Genomic DNA, 20,694 nt, shown 5'->3' with positions numbered 1-20,694 from the left:
TATGAAAGGCGACAGTAAATACAAGGAAAGAAGAAAAAGCATAACTAAGAGAAGAATGCAAAGGACGGTGTAAAGAATATAATACAGGGGAGAAAAAGTCATTGTAGAATCACAATACGTGAACAGAATATTACCTCCGAGGGAGGCACATGGGTATAATGACAAACATTCTATAAGAGGGGTTCATGTTCCCTGGACACATGCATAATTGCACAGATTAGCTATTCAATACCCTGACATTACACAGGATAGGAAAGAGCTGTGCAGGAAACCAACAGAATACTTAAAATAGGGTATCTAACATTAGACAATATTGATCAGATGTTTTCCATTTTTCTGCCAGATAACATCTGGAAGAAAGTGAAGGGGAAAATTATGTGGATCTTAAAATAGATTGGGCAGGGATAGAAGCAGAAAATAATAAGAGAACTGCGAACGAGGGATAACAGATTAAATACAGCAATTCCCAGGGAAACTACTCTGGAAAATAGATAAAATATTACCACGAAGATAAAATTAAAACATTTTTTTAAATAACTGCAAACAAGGAGGTTTCTTCTCCAGGATACAAAAGGCATTCTCTGAATCTAGTGGTTTAGAGCCGTCCATCAAAACCACTGAACATGCATTATGGTCCTACTTTGTAAATAACCAGCCGAAAAACATTAATGACGCCTGTACAATCCTACATGGTACCATAAACAGATACATGAGCAATTACAGTTTGCTCAATATTATGAATAACTACACTTAAGGGGAAGATATTAAAGACATAAAAAAAGAAAGACCAACACGAAAGTGCTCATGCAGCACGCTCTAGCATTTAGCGCACCTAGAGGAGGTCGAGGCAGAAGAGGACCACCTTGACCTTCTCTTGCACAATCATATGTGCCACTGAGTACATTTAATACGACACCTATACAGCAACAACAGAACTGCTACAACTGTGGTAGCCAGGGTCATTGCACCCGGGACTGCCATCACCCACACAAAGATTTAGAGGAACAAGAAGAGGATCAATACAACACCAGAATACACAGAACCAGGCTACACAACAAGCGAATACCTACTTTGAGAGGAAGACAGAGCAGAGACAGATGATGCTGGCAAGCTATAAGGATGAAGTAGAATGTCGCCTTACAGATCTCAGACTCTCATTCCAGTGGACTATAGGGGCATGTATGTAGAAGCGGAGGTAGAAGGTGAACCAGTTAAGTTCCTCTTAGATACTGGAGCATCCAGCTCATCTCGGACTAAAAACACACTCCCACAAACCCCTCTCTCTGGACAAAAGACGACATCAGAGGGATTCGTCAATGTGTTGGTAACAAATCCTAGGTCAGCCCCACTCAAATATAGTGTGTAGAACACATTAACGACATTCTTTCCTGATTTCTGAAACATGTGCTTATAATTTGCTAGGATTGGAGGTCCTAAATAAATTAGATGCCACAATTCAGTGCACACCAGATGGCGTGCATCTTGAGGCAGATGAAAAATCTCCTCAAGTTGTTTCTATGTACATTGTCAGGCCAGGCAAAGACAATTCCAGTGCACATTCAGCAGTTAACAGACAGTAGGTTATAGGCAACACATAAGGATGTAGGCAAAATGAGCACTGAACCCTGTACAGATAGTCAAGCGCCAAAATGCTTCATTGCCACATATACCCCAACAAAAAAATAGCAGAAAGACTGCAGTGCTTACAAGGATTTATTACAGGAAGGAATAGCAAAAAAATACAGGGAGCCTAGTAATAGTCCTATATTTCTGGTTTTAAAGAAGTCAAGTGACAAAGAAGGGTCCCCATCACGAAGGTTCACAGTTTCTTTGTGAGATTAATAAAATAGTGGCACCACAATTTCCTGTAGTCCCAAACATAGTGTCTATCCTATCTATTCTGAAGCCAGACAAGACATTTCTGTGACAGATCTAAAGAATGCTTTCTTTTCTATCCCTGTGCATGAGGACTGCGTGCATTTATTTTCCTTCTCAATAGCGGGACAGAGTTATTGTTTTCAAAGAATCCCAAATGGCTATTAATGAAGTCCTTTAGTATATAAACGGCATTAAAGAACCGGATGCCACTCAATGCCACCATACAGCAACATTAATTAAGTATATTGCCTATTTTTTATTGGCAAGCACTGGTTAAGAACAGCGCACAGATGCTGTAATTTACTGAAATTCTTGGCTGCTAGGAGACCTAAGGTGTCCGCGGAAAAGAAACAATTCGGCCAAATGGGTTTCCTACGATTGTATTCATAGCACAGAAAATCTATTTTGGCTATACCACCTCCAAGCACGCAAAAACAGGTACGTACATTTCTTGGATTTTCTTGCTACTGCCGCCATTAGATTCCTAATCTTTTATTATTGGCTCTGATACACAAGGATACACCTGAGCCACTGGCGTGGACATCAGAACATGAACACATTTTTCTTGCCATTCGGCAAGCTCTCTACATATCTCTTGCTTTGGGGGCTGCCCGGCTATTTTAAAGACTTATGTGTTGGTTCATGAATCTGAAGTGTGCACATTCAGTTCTCGCCCTGCAGCACAGCGATTACAAACAGCCAAAAACGTCTCTGCCACACTCGACAATGTAGCCAAAAGCATTGCCAAGTTGCCTTAGAGCTGTTGCGGCAGTGGCATCGCAACAAGCAGAAAGCTTGATAATGGGGCACACTGTTCACCTGTACGTCCCACACTCTGTAGACTTATTAAATAAATCGTGCACACAACACCTCACAAATGCTAGGTCGAAACATTAAAAGATATGTCTGTTTAACCTGCATGTCCACATACATAGATGTAATGTTTTTAATCCAGCAACCTTACTACCTTATTGAGAGTGCACAGCAACCCTTTGATGATCACAATTGCATTTACAGGACAGAGTAGCAAACAAAGGACAGGATAGATATGCAGGATACACTATTTGATGATGCTGATGGAGAACTGTGGGTGGATGGTTCATCTCTGAACAGAGGATGGCACAACATCCGATACATATTCAGCCGCAGTGTTACCAACTGCGGTTGAAAGTTGTAGAAGAATGGAACAAACAGCGCAAGCAGCTGAAATTATTGCTTTGACTAGAGCATGTGAATTAGCCACAGGCAGGGTGGTTAAAATCTACAGACAGCCAATGCGCATTTAGTGTCGCTCATAATTTTGATGGACTATGGAAGGAAAGGGGTTTTAATGCATCGCAAGGGGCAAACAAAGCATGGTGTACTAAGAACAAGATTGTTAAATTCTCTACCTCTTCCTGCGAAAGTGCTAATAGTAAAATGTAATGCACGCACGAAAGTAAATGAGAAGGTGGGTAGGGGAATGCCTTTGCAATCAAAATAGCTAAAGAAACAGCAAGAGACACTTTTAGCCTCATGTTCACAGGTACCTATGGAACAAATGACTATTAACAGGGCCGGACTGGCCTTAGCGGGCACCAGGCGGTTCCCGGGTGGGCTGCCAGGGTGGGGGGGTGTTTTTTATGGTCTCGCCTACGCAGCACATATGCGTTTCATAGGAGGACCTTTGGCCGTCGCTCTGCTCTTTTTGGAAGTACATACTCATGCTTGTGGCGGCATCCACTTTGCGGGAGTGAGCAGGGGCGAGCCACAAGCACGAGTAGGTGCTTCAAAAGAGCAGGCTGCGCACGCACGAACCATTCACGGCCGCCACACAATCTCTGCTTTTTTACTGGCACAGTTCACTCTTCTCCACCTTCTCTTGCTGGCTCACTCTCCTCTGGCTACTTCCTCCTGCTTTAATTCCTGGGGTATTACTAGGCGACCTCTCAGCAGGTAATCCCAACATTACTGAGTTCAGTGCACCTCATATACCGTCTTCGTCTCTTCCTGTGTATAGTTTCTTTTTCATGTCCCTTTGTCTCCCTCCCTGTCTCCATCGCTTTCCCACTGTTTCTTTACATAACTTGATTGCCTGGCGTGGATTTCGCATTAACTCGCTCTCTTCACAATGCTTGTTGTTTTCTTTCCGTAGTCTTTGCTTCTCTGTCCCCTTGCGCATTCCTTGCACCCACCCACCTCCTGTCGTCATCTGACCCTCTGCCCCCGTTGATGATTATCCTCCCATCTTTTTTGTTTGCCCTGCAGCTCCCCACACAAAAAAGCACTAACCGCCACCAGCACTAGCCGTGTCATAGCACTTCTTTCTGGCATAGTGTGCGGAGTCACACAAGACATTGCTTCAAGGCTCAGACTAGAGCTATTGGCCTTTGCTGAATGGATAAACCTGATGGGACAATATGGTTATCTTGGCGCATGTGCAATGACGATTAATGCAAACCTGATGGGACAGTATGAGGCTTCCATTTTCTAAATGATGTACATTGAAGACATAGTTGTTGCTTATTTATCTAATGGAATTAACAATCATTGACAAAGCCAATAGTCCTGGCTTGTTGTAGGTGTAATGTTACTTGTATCCGGATGGAATTTTGTTTTTAAGCCACACCCTTCATTACATTGGCCACCCCCTTCGAAAGCCCCTCTAAGTTTTTCATTCTACTTAAAGCCAAGCTTAAAGTATAGTATCTTCCTTACATAGAGCAAGAACAAGTTCACTCAGGTCATCATACCTGCCAACTTGAACAACAAGCATTGGCATAGGCAATAGGTCTCACCTTTGGGACCTTATAAGTGTTTAGCTATGCAACAGTTGATGTTGTTGCAGGAAGGATATTGTACTGCATAACTAAATAGTTATAAGACCCCAAAGGCGAGACCTATTGGCTATGCCAATGCTTGTGCTATCGGGGGTCGGCAATATCGGCCCGCTGTAGCAAAATCGGCCGAAACCGGCCCTAGCAAACAGCTCGGCCGCACCCCCCTCACCCCAAGGGGTGAGGGGGGAGCAGTTTGCCAGGGCCGTTTTCAGTTTCCAGCCCGGCCCCGACATATCAATATAACATTGAAAGGTATACAGGACATGCAGAAGGATGCTACTGAAGAACAAAAGCAATGGTGCCCATCACCCAGAAGTGGAAAGGAAGAATGTTGAGCTCAAAATGTGTGCTGAAACAAAAATTGCCATAGATGGATGCGTTGCCAGTTGCTCTGATGAGTTTGAGAAATACTCCTGATGCAAAAACAAAAATCGAGCACCCTTAGTGACAGGGTGGCCAATGGCAGCGGGGGCAGAGGGCTTTACATAAAGAGTGTGTCCATATAGCATCCTCAAAAGGACACTTGAAAGAGAACATCTCAAAATATACACAAAGCAAATATTTCTGGCAATGGGATTACTTAAGACTGAAAAGAAGGGACGGGGTAGGGAAAAAACGCACCACATGAGGATTTCAAAATATACATCCGACAGCTTGTGACAAAGATATCTAAACAGAAACGTGATGCCCTAGCGCTTGTTCACTTACTGGTCCGTATAACCTGTTTAGCCATGCAACAGTTGATGTACCACCAAGGATATTGTGCTGCATAATTAAATGCTTATAAGGTCCAAAATGCGAGACCTATTGGCTATGCCAATGCTTGTTTACATTCATGCAGCAAACAACCTGCACCACCGGAAGCTTGGGATCACAAATTCCCACTACCTAGACAGCCCAATCCTAAAACAATTATTGCACGAAGAAATGTCATCACGATTTTCCAAAACCTGTTAGGCGAGACACAGGAGTCATTTCAATTATGCCCCTCAATGACTTACCGGCATCCGATTTTTTAAAAGGGTCTCAATAGCCTTTGCCTACTCGCCATAGAATAAAGTGCATCCTTTACAAGGGATGTTCCTCTTCGCTCTGCCTCAAGCCGGAACCGGTGCGTCCCAGATGGGCATGCTCGGAATTAAGCAGGTCAGGTTCCTCTCAGAAAGAGAACGGTCAACCATTTGCCTCAGAAATAGGGGATTGTACAGAATAAAAAGCAGCAAAAAGAAGTAACGCCAGAATTAAATTACTAGAGGATGCTGGTTCATCGTCAATTTCTACCAGATGAAAATGGAAAGCTAGTTTAGGCGAGGGTGCTTGTGAATGGCAATCTGTCACGGGGGAGGGTGGAATGGGTGACCCTTGAATGAATGAAAATGCCACCTCAATGATGTCCTACACTGAGTGGTAAATAAATGTAAAACACCTCTGGCTGCTTATTGTCGGGGCAGCTGCCACCGTCGTGTGCTCAGGGTCATGGGACAAAAGGATGGGTAGAAAATGGGGGTGGGGGGGAACCATTGCCTAGTCCCTCTATTCCACAGGGATTGTCCCAAAACGTGCTCATCCTGCACTACTGCAGAAATTCCCTGGGCGCAGTGTTTGCAAGCAACTAAAAAGATAAAAAGCATTGTGTCCGAGGACTGGATCTCCCCGTTCCTACAGCCACTGATGGGTCCACAGACGAATGAAAGAAAATGAGGGGGAGGGGCCGAGAAATGAACAGTCCAGCAAGCATGCGCTCTGAATCTCTCCCACTTGCCTCCCATCTGTTTACAAATAACGCGACCATGATAATTGGAAACAGATGGCACTGCTGCTCACAAGCCGTAAGCGGATACAAAGGTGGGACATGCACCCGCCTTTGCCCAATTGCCTGCTGTCTTTTTAGAACGACGCATGCAAAGCCCTATAGCGTGTGAGTACCACACGCACAAGCTTCAAGAAAAGCTGTAGCGATGCCAAGATGCCCACTCCTAGAACAGCGCATACGCTAGGCTCGACCTAAAAATGTCATTACCCAGGCTCTTTACTTAACCAAGCCATTTACCAACAGCACGTGCAATGTTTAAGGCTTGTTTTAAGAATTTACTCCTTAAATGTCAATTGGGTCAAGTGAAGAAAAAGTATGAAATTATAAAAAAAAAAATGCTTAGGAGCACCTGAAATTGTAGTGCTACAGATAAACTGTTATAAATATTATAGCACCACTGGAAATTGGAAACAACTGTAAAATTGATCTTCGCCTCGGGAGGAGAGTCTTAAACCCCTGAAAAGCAGAAGCAGCAGCCACGTGTCTACCTGCCAGGCAGCGCTCTTAATTCCATAAATAAATAGGCCAATGTGCGTAGTACAAATAAATGGTATATCCCGCAGCTCCGGAAGGGTGGCGAAGATGAGAGCTGCATGCAGTTAGGCGATTTCACAGGGAAGGTTCGCTACATAGGACTTCCATTCGGAGGTCTGCTGTGTGGGTTATAGAGGCTCAGATAGTCATCACCATGTTCCTTCCTTTAATCAATTTCAGTTGTCGAGGAGCCTTATCTGGACCCCAAAAATTGCAGTTTCACTACTTGTGGGATATGTGGGGCAGCTTGAACTCTCGGCCTGGTGTCTCTATTATTCTCCTCTAACTTACCTCCTCCGCCAACACACAGTAGCTCCTTGGACGTCCGGCAGACAGCAGTAGCGCCCTGGTCCGGACGAGACATGACCTCGTTACCACCGACTTCTTGCATTTTGCCCAACACTGAATGATCACGGTGGAGGTCCAGCAGCCGGGTTGGTCAAGTGGTGCACAACGTGCAAGAGAAGACTGCTGGGGGCGGCTAAGAGGAAAACAGAGCGGCCATCTTGCACTGTCTCGGGCTGGCGGTATACTAAGAGGCAGCCCTTCCGTATAAGGCGGAAGGCACACACATTTAAGGCCGAACCCTCGGCAAAAGGCAACAGCAACGCAAACGTGTCGTATGCAGGTTCAAAGGTCTTCGGCGGTACTCTCTGGGTTTTGATCAACCAGATAAAATTAACTACAAAGAAGAATATGTCTCTAGAGCAAAATCATCGCTGCCTTCAACTCAGACCAAAGCCCTGGCGAGGAATGTCCAGTCTGCTGCAGATCGGTATTCCATTCAGCGCCCTTATTACAAATTTTGAATCTCTTCCGGGACAGAACAAAGCTTCTTTTCCGGGGCGGGGGCATCTTACTAATAGTCGCGAGATGTGTTGTAAAGTAACCGCCCATATCTTCCTAGCGCCGCCCCTTGCCTGTCACTTAGTGCTGTCCACTTTACATATTGCGTCTCCTTAGTATTTGTGAAGCAGCGTAGAATGTAGCTGTGGCAGTCGGAGTTTAAAGATCCGGTGGCGGGAGGTAAGTCACAATTTCGAGAACCTGAAGCTTGATTTGTAGGGCTACCTACTGCTTATCTGCCAGGTGGTCTTTCTCTCGGACTGGTAGCAATTTGCTAGGTTGTCCGACTGCACTACTAGGTGCTTGGCATGTTGCCCCTCTGCCACACGAAGCCCTGGTAGACTTTCGTTATGCCCGGCTAATCCTTTGCTAAGCCTTTCCCTTCGCCAAACTAACCATCCTGTCGACGTAGTCTTTTTTTTATTAGCCTAAGCCTCTACATGGCTGGATCTCTGTCAAGCTAACTTTTTCGGGCTCTTTCCTCCATGACTACCCCCGTTTCACGATGTCTGTCGTCCATACTTATCATTTGCTGCCCTTCCATCTCACCACCAAGCTGTCAGTCTGCAACTACTGTTATTGTTGTGACCACCAGCTGGGGATTGTATTGGGCGGGCATATTTGGTTCGTAGCCCCGTTTGCCAAAGGCATCAGTGATGGAAAAAAGCTGTTGGAATTACTTGTTTAATTTTAGAAAAGCAAATTGTTAATTTAGCTATTTGGTCAGTTAGTGCTGAGTGCTAGACAAACGGACACAGCAAGGTGGATAACGCGTGTTCTTGAAAGAGGAGTTATTTATCTGCAATTCTTTTTAAACCTGTCTAACGGTAATGATCTAATACTCTAGGCTTGAAGGTAGTGTTTGGCAATGTAGACTCATTGCAGTGTTTTTAATTTTAGACTTATTGGAATGTTAGTGAGCTGTTATAGAACCCTGCCTCACAGTGTTATGATGTTTAGTTTGAGCCTAGCAGCGCACATGTGCTGCTCTGCGAGGCTTGGTGTATTCAGTACATGGGCTTCAAGCCGCCCCATCGCTTGTCATTGGTTGTTTCGGGTGCCTTTCTAAATTCCTAACTTTTTAAATGGTAAACCGTGTCCATTTGTCCCTCCTTTTGGTCTGTTGTTCCCTCCCTAAGCGACTGGCCCTGTTAAAAGGCTCATTTTGCTTCTGAACAAAAAACAACTGTGTGGGAGGGTCTATAGGGGAAACAAATTTAGAGACCTACAAAGTATCCTATCCCCCAATCCAACTATAACAAACACACAAGGGATACTGGAGGTCTATCATGGGCTCAATATTGTGTGCCAATTCCAAAATGACGCATGTATGAACAAGTGTCTGATCACAAAAGGAAGATAAAGTGTGAGAACAAGACAGAAAATACTCCCATCAGCCCACCACTTGGCGGAAAATCGTCATCTGGGATTTTTTGTACAAAAACTGGTATCTGTTAGGTCTCTCACCTGATGATATTGTGAGGAGACCTAAAAACAGATCCTCCAGTGACGGACAGGTGGGTTGAACTGTTTCCTTTCAAGAAGCGACTCCTTTTGAATGCTGGCTTTGGTGTATCTAGCTAACCTGTTTTCCTGGGCTGATCTTTTTGTCTCCAGTTGATGTTGGTTAAATTCTTGCTCTACCAACATATATTTTTATGTCTTAGGTCTCCTCACAATATCATCAGGTGAGAGACCTAACAGATACCAGTTTTTGTGCAAAAAATCCCAGATGACGATTTTCCGCCAGGTGGTGGGCTGATGGGAGTATTTTCTGTCTTGTTCTCACACTTTATCTTCCTTTTGTGATCAGACACTTGTTCATACATGCGTCATTTTGGAATTGACACACAATATTGAGCCCATGATAGACCTCCAGTATCCCTTGTGTGTTTGTCATTTTGCTTCTGTCCATTTCAGCTAGTTTCGCGCACAATTTATTCCAATTACATGCCTCGTGTTCTGGAAGTGTCGCAAATGCGAGCAGCTGACCAGTGTTACTGCTTTCCCCTCCCACTCATTGTTTCTCTGTGTGTTTTCCCCTTAGCACCTTGGATTTCACTTGTGAACAAAAGAGTCTGGGCCACTGAAGTTCGGCTTGAGCAGTCACAAAGTTAGAATGTTAGAAATGTGACTTATTTTCACCCAATCTTTCGTTTTTAGCATTAATTATGTTTCATTCGCCTAGAGCTCTGTTTCTGTAAACAGGACTGTGTATCTTGTTCTTTATTAGGTCACAAATGTGGCAGCTGTGTCTCTGTTCCCAGTGGTAATTCCCCTTTCTTAGTCCTCTAGGCAGTGCTGCAGCTGCGTCTCTGTTCCGAGTGGTAATTCCTCAGTCTTAGTTCTCTAGCTAGTGCTGCTAGCTGCATCTCTGGTCCCAGTGGTAATTCCTCATTCTTAGTCCTCAAAGCAGTGCTGCAGCTGCATCTCTGTTCTCAGTGGTAATTCCTCATTCTTAGTCCTCTATTCAGTGCTGCTAGCTGCTACTCTGGTCCCAGTGGTAATGCTTCATTCTTAGTCCTCTAGGCAGTGCTGTAGCTGCGTCTTTGTTGCCAGCAGTAATTCCTCATTCTTAGTCCTCTAGCCAGTGCTGCTAGCTGCTTCTCTGGTCCAAGTGGTAATTCCTCATTCTTAGCCTTCTAGACAGTGTAACAGCTGCTTCTCTGGTCTCATTAGTAATTTCTCATTCTAACTAAGTCCTCTACACAGTGTTGCTAACTCTTAACCTGCCCTGCTGGTAATTCCTCATTCTAAGTCCTCTAGGAAGCACTGCAGCTGTTTCTCTGGTCACAGTCGTAATAACTTGTTCTAGCTCCTCTAGACAGTGCTGCTAGCTTCTACTCTGGTCCCATCGGTAATTCCTCCTTCGAAGTCTTCAAGAGAGCGCTGCTAGCTGCTACTCTGGTCCTTTCGGAAATTCCCACATTTGAATTCCTCCAGGCAGTGCTGCTGCTTTGTCTCTGTTCCCAGTGGTAATTCCTCATTCCCAGATCTCTAGGCAGTGCTGCTAGCTGCTTCTCTGGTCCCGGTGGCAATTCCTCATTCTAAATCCTCTAGGCAGTGCTGCAGCTCTCTCTGGTCACAGTAGTAATTTCTCATTCTTAGTCCTCTAGGCAGTGCTGCTAGCTGCTTCTCTGGTCCCATCGGTAATTCCTCCTTCTAAGTCTTACAGGCAGCGCTGCTAGCTGCTACTCTGGTCCTTTTTGAAATTCCCGCATTTTAATTCCTCTAGGCAGTGCTGCAGCTTTGTTTCTGTTCCCAGCGGTAATTCCTCATTCTAAGTCCTCTAGGAAGCACTGCAGCTGTTTCTCTGGTCACAGTCGTAATAACTTGTTCTAGCTCCTCTAGACAGTGCTGCTAGCTTCTACTCTGGTCCCATCGGTAATTCCTCCTTCGAAGTCTTCAAGAGAGCGCTGCTAGCTGCTACTCTGGTCCTTTCGGAAATTCCCACATTTGAATTCCTCCAGGCAGTGCTGCTGCTTTGTCTCTGTTCCCAGTGGTAATTCCTCATTCCCAGATCTCTAGGCAGTGCTGCTAGCTGCTTCTCTGGTCCCGGTGGCAATTCCTCATTCTAAATCCTCTAGGCAGTGCTGCAGCTCTCTCTGGTCACAGTAGTAATTTCTCATTCTTAGTCCTCTAGGCAGTGCTGCTAGCTGCTTCTCTGGTCCCATCGGTAATTCCTCCTTCTAAGTCTTACAGGCAGCGCTGCTAGCTGCTACTCTGGTCCTTTTTGAAATTCCCGCATTTTAATTCCTCTAGGCAGTGCTGCAGCTTTGTTTCTGTTCCCAGCGGTAATTCCTCATTCTGAATCCAGTCCTCTAGGCAGTGTTGCTAGCTGCTTTCCTGGTCCCGTTGGTAATTCCCTGTTCTAAATCTTCTAGGCAGTGCTGCAGCTGAGTCTCTGGTCACAGTGGTAACTTCTCATTCTTAATCCTCTAGGCACTGCTGCTAGCTGCTTCTCAGGTCCCATCGGCAATTCCTCGTTCTAAGTCCTTCTCACAATGCTGCTACTTGTTTCTCTGGTCTCATTGGTAATTCCTCATTCTAATTCCTCTAGACAGTGCTGCAGCTGCTTCTCTGGTCCCAGTAGTAATTCCTCATTCTAAGTCCTCTAGGCAGTGCTGCAGCTGTGTCTTTGTTCATACATACATTACACTCCAAACCATTGCACGTAGATAAGACATTGTCATTTAAAACGCCAGTAGCTCTCACTCAGACCTATTGCATTGTAAATGCTTGTTTGAAAATGGGCACAACAGTGGCTGAACGCCACAACTTGGGCAGGCCAGTCTTGCTTGCTAAATTGGCAAACTTTGTTAAAATTGGTGCCCACAAATCCACCTCCAGCTTATCTAAATCCATGGGCACCCCGTCACGCACCACAGCTTTGTGCATGGGACTTTAGCAAATGGCTTCTGCTATTTCATCACTGAAAATTTGATACCCAGTGGAAAAGTGGGTATACATGTGTCTAACTCCCCAGTAGCTAAATCAGACATGTGATAAGCTTGTTTAAAGTGGCCCACCCAAATAGCTGCACTCATATTGGCACAAATAAGATTGAATATGTTTTAAGCAGCTTCTTATTGTTAATGGTGTGCCAAAACAAACCGGTGTTTCCAGTTCTGCAGGAAGTGATCAGTGTGGACCAAACGTCCTCCGTAAGTTCCACCTTCCATTTACTAATAACTAGTCTGTCAAATCATCGAGAAGAGGCTACTGCCACTGAGTCCCCCGGGGTTGACCAAAGAGCACTATGCAGGCGATGATTAGCCTCCCTGCATGCCTCCCTGCATTTCTCAGTGACAGCTCAGGGGCGTTCTTTTCCCTCAAAACACTGTCTTGCAGTCCCAAGTTTCAATCAAAATACCCCAAAGGCATCACCATCACATTACTTTGTCGCACAAGACCCAGGTAGGATGAGCAAATCAGATACTCAGCTACAAGCTGATTGGCAAATTTGATAATAATACAAATCCTCCCAAATTCCTTTCTCATAGAGAACACCCAATGTACTGTACGAGCAAACAAAATATCAGAAAGCAAACTAGCTTTGCAACGAACATGAGAATGTAGCCAATGAGTATCCATGTTCATTAACTGTTAAGTGTTCCTGACATCTGAGGCTGGAGTCTGGAAACATTGGCAAGAATCACAACAAAAGGACATGTAGCGGGGGTTAGACGAAACACAGGTAAACTACCTCTGTGAGGGTCTGGGTCTGGCAGGGGTTGGTCAACAACCAGCGAATCCGGAAGTCGAGGGGCCTCAGGGTGGTAATGAGATGTTAGAGCCTTGGGGGAGGCTCCGGGTAGAATTGCAGGCGATAATAGATTAAAGGGCATGTGGGGTAGGCAAGTGAACCTAGACAAGTCCATGGGGGCAATCTGCTGTGAAGCCGTGGCTGCAACAGTAGCCTTAACCTTCGCCTTGCATCGAGCACCATACCGGACCCCAACACCTCAGATAGCATTCCTTTGATGGCAGACAAATGAGCGAGCACTGAGGAAAGGCTGGTGGACAGGATGGATTTGAATGAGTCAATCATGGTAAGAAGGTCGTGATTGTCAAAGTCCGTGGAGGAGGAATTTAATAGTGAGGAAGATCACTGGAGGGTATAGTCTGGGAAACCGACTGAGTGACCTTTGGTCTGGGTTGCTTGCCTCTCTACTTGCGCCACGCTGGGGGACAACTAGATGCAGTGGGCAAAGTGCTAGTCGAAGATGAAGGGTGCGGTGGATAGTATTGAATCGTGCTTGAGGAGTCTTCAAAATCACAGCCTTGAGCCCCTCTCGTAGGCACGGAGGGTCCATATAGATGGTAGGTGGAGGCACGTCAAGACTATCAGTGGCGAGAAACAGCCACCTCTCTGCAAGCTGTATTTCTTTGTCAATGAATCCCACCGCCCACTCGATTAACCCATCCAAGGTTAAGTTTTTATTTGTGACAGGGTTGGGTGCCCCCAGTTTACGCTTGCCCATAATGAAGCTTGGAGACCTTTTCCCCTCAATGACCCCACGGCCCTTAAACAAAGCATGGAGGGAGCCCAAATCTTACATCAATCTTGCACTATAGGAGGACAACTAAGCAACTTGGCTAAGGCAAAGGTCTGAGGACAAAGCCTAAAGAGGGGGCCAGGCCCGGCTTTGTCTGGGCTGTGATGGACACAGATGGCCTGCATCTGACCCAGTCTTCACCCCGACATGTGCCCGTGTGTGTCCAGTGCCGTGGTGGAACCCGCTGAAAACATGAGCCCATGTTGGCATGAAGAACAATGAGCTCCGCCTCCTGCAGGAATGAGGATTGTGGGGCTTGTGGGACTGCCCCTAGTTCCTCTCGCCAGGCGCACATTCATTCACAGTACATTCTAAAAATGTGTTTCTTTCTACAGGAACAACCACAGAGTGCATGCTATGCAGAAATCTCCCTGCTATATTCCTAAAACCCTGCAAGAAATATTTCTTTGACTTATACTTTAAATTTTTTCCTCCCATATTTATTTTGAATGCTCTCTTCATTCCCTTCTAACTTGTGCATGTCTTCTTAATCTCTTTTTCATTTAAACCATTTCCCTTCAACCTAACAATATCTATTCATTCCATCAATTGCTTGCTTCTCACATAATCCCCTCTGATGATCACACCTACGTAAATAATATGCAACCAAGAAACTGGAGTAAATGCACACAATGGTTTCTTTGAGAGCATAAGACTTATTCCAGTAACCAATGAATTGACTACTAATTTTGGGGTCCCAAGTAGAGTGCTACTCGCTGTAAAGCACTCATCATCTCATACGGGTTAGTAAGCTCTATATAAATGCAATTTCAATTTAAAGGAAACTTTTGTGCCAGAGGGTGTGATATGTTTATGCTGAATGGTAATTAGATGTATGTATATATGTTTGTGTAGTGTCGGGGTGTTCTGTTAATGCAGTAGTGTTCAGACAATCATATGGCCTTGGTCCCATTTTGTGTGCAGTTAGATGTCGACATCTGTTTCATCTTGTTTGATAAAGACACATTTTAAGTCTAATTGCAAAGGCTTTGTGTAATGAGTAAAGAGAGAGAGAATGTGTTGTAAGCTTTTGTTGTTCATGCATTTAAAAGTGAAATCTCTTCAAATATATGGCAGAAATGTTTTGAAGGAGATATCACATTTTGAAGTAGTTATCAAATGTGGTAAATACCTATAATCGAGTTTTCCACATGGAAATGAGACACAATGTGCTATCCACTTATTTTTTATATTTTTCAGGCCTTTTCCCTGATACATTTTAGCAGATTTAAACCGACAGAATCTACTAGTGGCAAGCTGCAAATGTTTGATTATTACACAACCTGCTATTGTGATCAGAATTTAACTTTGAACTTGTAGTGAGGGGCTTAGTTTATTGGCTGAATAGAAAAAGTATACAGTGCTCGCTAAAAAAACAGAATTGTCTATTACAGGTCACTCTTCACTGGATTCGATTAGGCCTGCTTAGGTGTAGCAAGTGAATAACCAGCTCTGTGCTAACCTGCTCTTTTTTCACTTTTCTCGCTTTGCCCAGCTGTTCTACCCCACGACTGCTCCGTACCCCAATGGGATAACAACCTTCTACTCTCTGGAGGGATTGGCAGTATTTTTTGCTGCTCCACCAGCAGTTACTAGACTCTCCTAGACTTGGTGGGCACCAGATCTGTAACTCCACCAGTCTCTGGGTTAATTGATGGTTGTTTTCTGCTAATTCGACTTGCTCGGGCACACACCTTAGTATGTGCACCCATGCGAGATGTTACTTACATGGTCTGCTCCCTCATAGTTAGGGGATCAGATGATCACTGTGCGACTGTACTTTCAAGAGTTATGTAGTAGTGCAATTGGTATTTGAACGATTTCCTCTATGAAGCTGCACTGAATTGGCACAAGTTGTAGGTTCCCTACACTGTTAGGCCTTTGAGGTACCCTTAATGTGGAGTCGCTCCTGGTTCCTGTGTATCTAACACCATCCTTGTTCAACCAATATCAATAGAACTCTTGCCAGCAACATCACCTGCATAAAACTATTTTGGCAAAGCTCTTAACAGGCCGTTAACAACGCATTAACATCTTACCGCTGCATGGAATTTTTGGCCTGGATAAGTGGCGACTGGTTAATTTTCAAAGTTGTCTGGTGAGTGCACATCCCTCTACCTATCCATAAACACATACATGTTCACATACCCAGCCACAAGCACACATTTTTAAATAAACCTATTTATATTGGCATTTAGCAATGATACATAAGTTTGCATAGGAGCAGTATTTTACAAAATGCAATCATGTGCATTAGTCCACCAATAGTTTGACGGCTGTGTCAATTCAGCAAATTATATATAATTAGTACAGACGCAATATGTCATGCGGGGCAATGAAAATCTTATTATAGACCGAACATTTGTTATGTAACACATTTTTGACAGTACCCAGTCTCAAGTGAACAGTTCTTAACCAATTCCTATGGACATCAGCTTTGTTAGTTAGTGCACACACCTATTCTCCTATCCGCTATTATAAACTGATCTCTGCATGGATTCTCCAATGGAGATGTAGGACCTAACCCATCAATGTCATAGTATATAAAAGATAAGCAACATAATCTTGATTATAACAAAGCAAAATAGTCCTGGACGGCCTGAACATCAGTTAAGTATATTATACCTCATAGAGGGCACCTACCTCCGTGGGTCCTACGTCATATGTTCCAGCATACTGGGGAAGGGAGAAAGGGCTAGAAGGCAACCAGTCTACCAGCAAATCCGATCAAGCATTCAAGTTATTCATCGGGGTAGGGCCTCTTCCCAAAGGGGGAGCAATTAGTGTTGTCCATTCTGGGTCTCTGAGCCGCACACGGAAGGGTGGCTCTATGTGTGACATCAAAGTCTCCAATGCAGTTACCTTTTAGTCAAAAATGTCGGCTATTCTGCCATGCGGTCTTGAGAGGTGCCCTCGGCTCCACCACTCTGTGCTGTCCGGCTCCCAGCTTCTGCCCAAGAGTTGTCTTGCTTGCTGTCCCAGGTCTCTAGCACCTCTGCCCAGAGTCCCACCAGTGGGCGTTGTCTTATCCCTCGTGCATCGTTCCTAGTCAGAGCCCACTTGTCCACCCTGGCCCACATGGTAACATCCCTTGTCGATATCACAACGTTGGGACCACTCCAGAGCACCATTGCATTTCCATCCGTCTCTTCGCCAGTACCAAGGTCAGGTCCACAAATTTGGTACTGACTATATGCGCCTTTGGTCTGGGGAACAACCCCAAGAGGCATACATCTGCTGTGCACAAGATTGTACAGTCTAACACCCTAGTGAGCGTGGCAATTACAGTGTCCCAGAATTATCGCAATCGGGGGCATAGCCAACAGGATTTCGGACCAACAGCCTCTTGCTCTGGCTCTGCTGGACCCTCTCTTAAAATCCACACATTTATCCTACTCCTATCTCTTCATCCGGGCACAACAAATGCTGCTGAAGTATCATAGATGCTGGGAATGGGGTTGATGACGAAATAACAGCTGCTGCAAGACCGAAACCAGCAGAAACAGGACTGCCACGACTGAGGCCTAGGCAAGACCTGCATCCCGGCGGTAAAACACTGAGTGGCCTTGGAGGAAACTGACATCCTGGCTTACGCGCAGTAACTGAGCCTGTGGTGTGCCACAGTCTGCCCACCCACTGTTGAGGGCGGAGAGGTGCGGGAGAACCTGGGGTGGGACTCTGGCATTCTCTGGTGGGACTATGACACCTGGGGCTGACGCAGTTCCCAGGCCTGGCCGACCCAGAGAAGGAGCGAAGCATCCCGGCAGAGTCAGGAGAAGCTGGGACATCACAAGTGCTCCAGCATTGAATGTTGTGAGAGACTCTAACCACCCTCTCCCCCTCCCTCTTCCCCTCCCTCTTCCCCTCCTCCCCCCACCTAGAGTGAAAGCAGCAGTCCAGCGGAGAAGATCAGCACTGGTGACAGGGGGGATAGGCGCCGGCCTTCCCTCCGACCTTATATCAAGGGTACCGAGGCAAACCTGATGCCACCACACGCCGAGACCTGGCGGTAAGGAGTGGGAGCGACCGGGGAAGGCAGATCCAGAGGTCGAGTGACATGGCAGATGGGAGCAGAGTACGTCAGGGCTTTGTTGCACGGAGCAGTATTGCAAAGTGAACCCGCTGGGTGGCGCTGGCTGCGGCCCGACTGGCAAAGTGAGCAGTGCGGTGGAAGGACCAAGACCATAACCAGCGACGATTGAGGGTGCTTGCTGCTGGCCTGGGGATATTTCTTTGGTTGTTCGCTGCACTCTTGAGCGGGGGATGATCCTGAGGAGTGAAAGGAGCCACAACACCCCCTACCGGTCAGATGAGAGCGGATGACTCTGAGGGACGCACCACCTGATTGCCAACAGAGCCACTGGGTTCCCTGTAGTGTGTCATAGTTGTGGCCCAAGCCCTAGCCCGGCAGATGTAGCCTCAGGACATGATCACAAACAACTATCTAATTGGGACTTACACCCGGGCCAGATGTTCTCTACCCGGTAGATGCGACGACCCACCCTGACTGGGAGTCCTTGCTCCTGGGAACCACAGACCACTCTGGAGCCACGTAACTTCTTGGCCAGACACAAAGGGAAACAATACATACCCAGAGGTACAGAAGAGGCTAGAGGTGGAGCACGCCTCGGCCTGAAAGCGCACTTGCACCTAGATGCTAAACAAGAGGATCAAATAGACCCTTAGTTGTGGAGAGATCTCTCACCTGTAACCCATAATACGCCTCACCCAACTGGACGACTCCCATAGGGATATCATTCAAGGAAATTCTCCCCAGTGGAAAACCGGCAACCAGATCTGACACACAGGTGCAACCATAGCGGCCATCTCCCACAATCTATCACAAGAAAGAGTGACATTTTATCTCCGGGGCCTCAGAGGAGGGCGACGGCACAGACCGAGTGGACCCTTTAAAGAGGACCTATAAATTAGGGATTAGGGTGAAGACTGCCTACTGGATGCACCCCTCCCCCAGCCCCCCCCCCACCTATACCAATGGGGGTTCCTGGTATCCAAAGGCTCAAAATGCCCAAGGATAAATTCTCTAAGCGACAGAAGCGAGGCAAGATGGACAGATACACCAAAACGGTGGTCCCCAAGAAGGGCCCAGTGGGGTAGTCTGCTTGTATTCTAGATAACGCTGTGATCCCTACAGGCCATCCACACTTCAAGGGAGACTCTAGAGAGTAAGATAGGCGAAGTCCGAGTGGGCGTTAATCTACTCCGCCAGGACATCTGTAAAGTTTCAGAGAAAATTTTGGAGGTGGAAGATGTGACCCCCACCTTACGGTACACATTCACGGATCTACATACTACCCTGAAGGATGTGGCCTGGAGAGTGGATGATGCAAAGAATTGTGCAAGAAGGAACAACTTATAATTTGTGGGATTCCTGGAAGGGGCGAGGGCCCAGTCACATGGTCCTTTCTGGAGAAATAGCTAAATGACTTACACCCTGAGGCGCACTTTTTAACCTGTTTCATTGCCCGTTTCCTTAACTACCATGATAGAGACATGATCCTGATCGAGGTAAGAAGAATGTGAAAAATCCAATGCGAACAAGCCAAAATAATGGTTTTCCCTGACTAATCACAAGAAATACAGAAGCAAAGGCTCACATTTGACTCAGTCAAAATACAATTCTTTAGAGTGATGAATATACAGTCCATGCTACTGTTCCCAGCCAAACTCAAAGTAATATATGAGGGGAGAACAATCTTTTTCCACACGCTGGAGGAGACCTGGACATGGGTAGAGAGACGTCCACCCATAAAACCTGAGCATTCAGACCAGATTCAACGTGCTGCTGGCTCGCAACGTGACACACAGTCCAAACCGTAAAAAAGCCAGTCATCACCGGGAGTCCAATTATAACAATAAACACCAGAAAACCCTCCTGACACCTTGGAAATGCATTTCACAACCTGGCCTATCCTCAGATACAGAGACTAGCACGACTTCAAGAGTGAGTAGGAAATCCAGAGGAACCAGCAATGGTGATGCCAACACAGATTTTTCTGATCAAGTCCAGTCCACAGATTCTGAAATCGACCGTCCATTACTGGTGTACATTGTTAACAAGGAAACCTGAGCATAAACCCATGCACCAAGTAAAACCGACACAACTGCACAAAGAGGAAAGAATTGAGTGACTGCACTGACGTGCCACACAGGACCTTGGTGGAGATGTCGACACCTGACTCACCACCTGAACTGTTTGGAGAGACAAAGCCTTGTTATAGTGACTAGTGTTTCTTATTATTACTATTTTTTTTCCTCCTCTATTCCAACAGGATACAATTAAAGGGGAAGTTCCTAGTGTTTAGAGGGGAAGGAGGGTGTTTTTCAGGGGAATGGGTGGGGTACAGACCTCTCTGACCTGCCCGCGAAACAGTTGTCTCCTCGACGAATCAAAGTAAGTGTGTGTGTGTGTGTGTGTGTCAGTGGCGAGGGAGGGGGGTTTGGCTTTTCAGTTGGGTAAAGGGTACAGGATATTGGCACACAAGGACTGATGCAGATAGTCACTTTAACGCAGTGGAGTGGAGAACACATACTATTTAGATAAACGAGACCGGCAGAGCTGACCAAGAGGGTTATTCCCTTCTGTTATGGAACGTTAACGGGCTGGGGAATAAAATTAAACGTGTCATGGTCACTAATTACATTAAGTGGTTAAACCTCAACGTACTCCTATTACAAAAAATACACCTTCAGTTCATACACTGCGGATTTATAAGTAGATGTA

General features: G+C 45.7%; 2 protein-coding genes across 2 annotated transcripts in view; one reads left to right on the top strand and one right to left on the bottom strand.

Annotated features, from left to right (window-relative positions):
- The window catches only part of NOPCHAP1 (NOP protein chaperone 1), a 172,101-nt gene extending 164,217 nt beyond the window's left edge, over positions 1-7,884 (bottom strand). The window contains exon 1 of the mRNA XM_078675036.1: positions 7,336-7,884. Coding sequence (XP_078531162.1) covers positions 7,336-7,435 — 100 coding nt within the window. The 5' untranslated portion in view covers positions 7,436-7,884. The remainder of the gene's footprint in view (positions 1-7,335) is intronic.
- A 52-nt stretch (positions 7,885-7,936) lies between these two features.
- SLC41A2 (solute carrier family 41 member 2) overlaps positions 7,937-20,694 on the top strand; it is a 397,409-nt gene continuing 384,651 nt past the window's right edge. The window contains exon 1 of the mRNA XM_078675022.1: positions 7,937-8,070. The gene's annotated coding sequence lies outside the window, so the exon portion shown is untranslated. The remainder of the gene's footprint in view (positions 8,071-20,694) is intronic.

Source organism: Lissotriton helveticus, chromosome 1_1 (genome assembly GCF_964261635.1).
Source record: "Lissotriton helveticus chromosome 1_1, aLisHel1.1, whole genome shotgun sequence".
Lineage (NCBI taxonomy): Eukaryota > Metazoa > Chordata > Amphibia > Caudata > Salamandridae > Lissotriton > Lissotriton helveticus.
The sequence above is the reverse complement of the archived record's forward strand: the minus strand, read 5'-3'. Positions and strand labels throughout refer to the sequence as shown.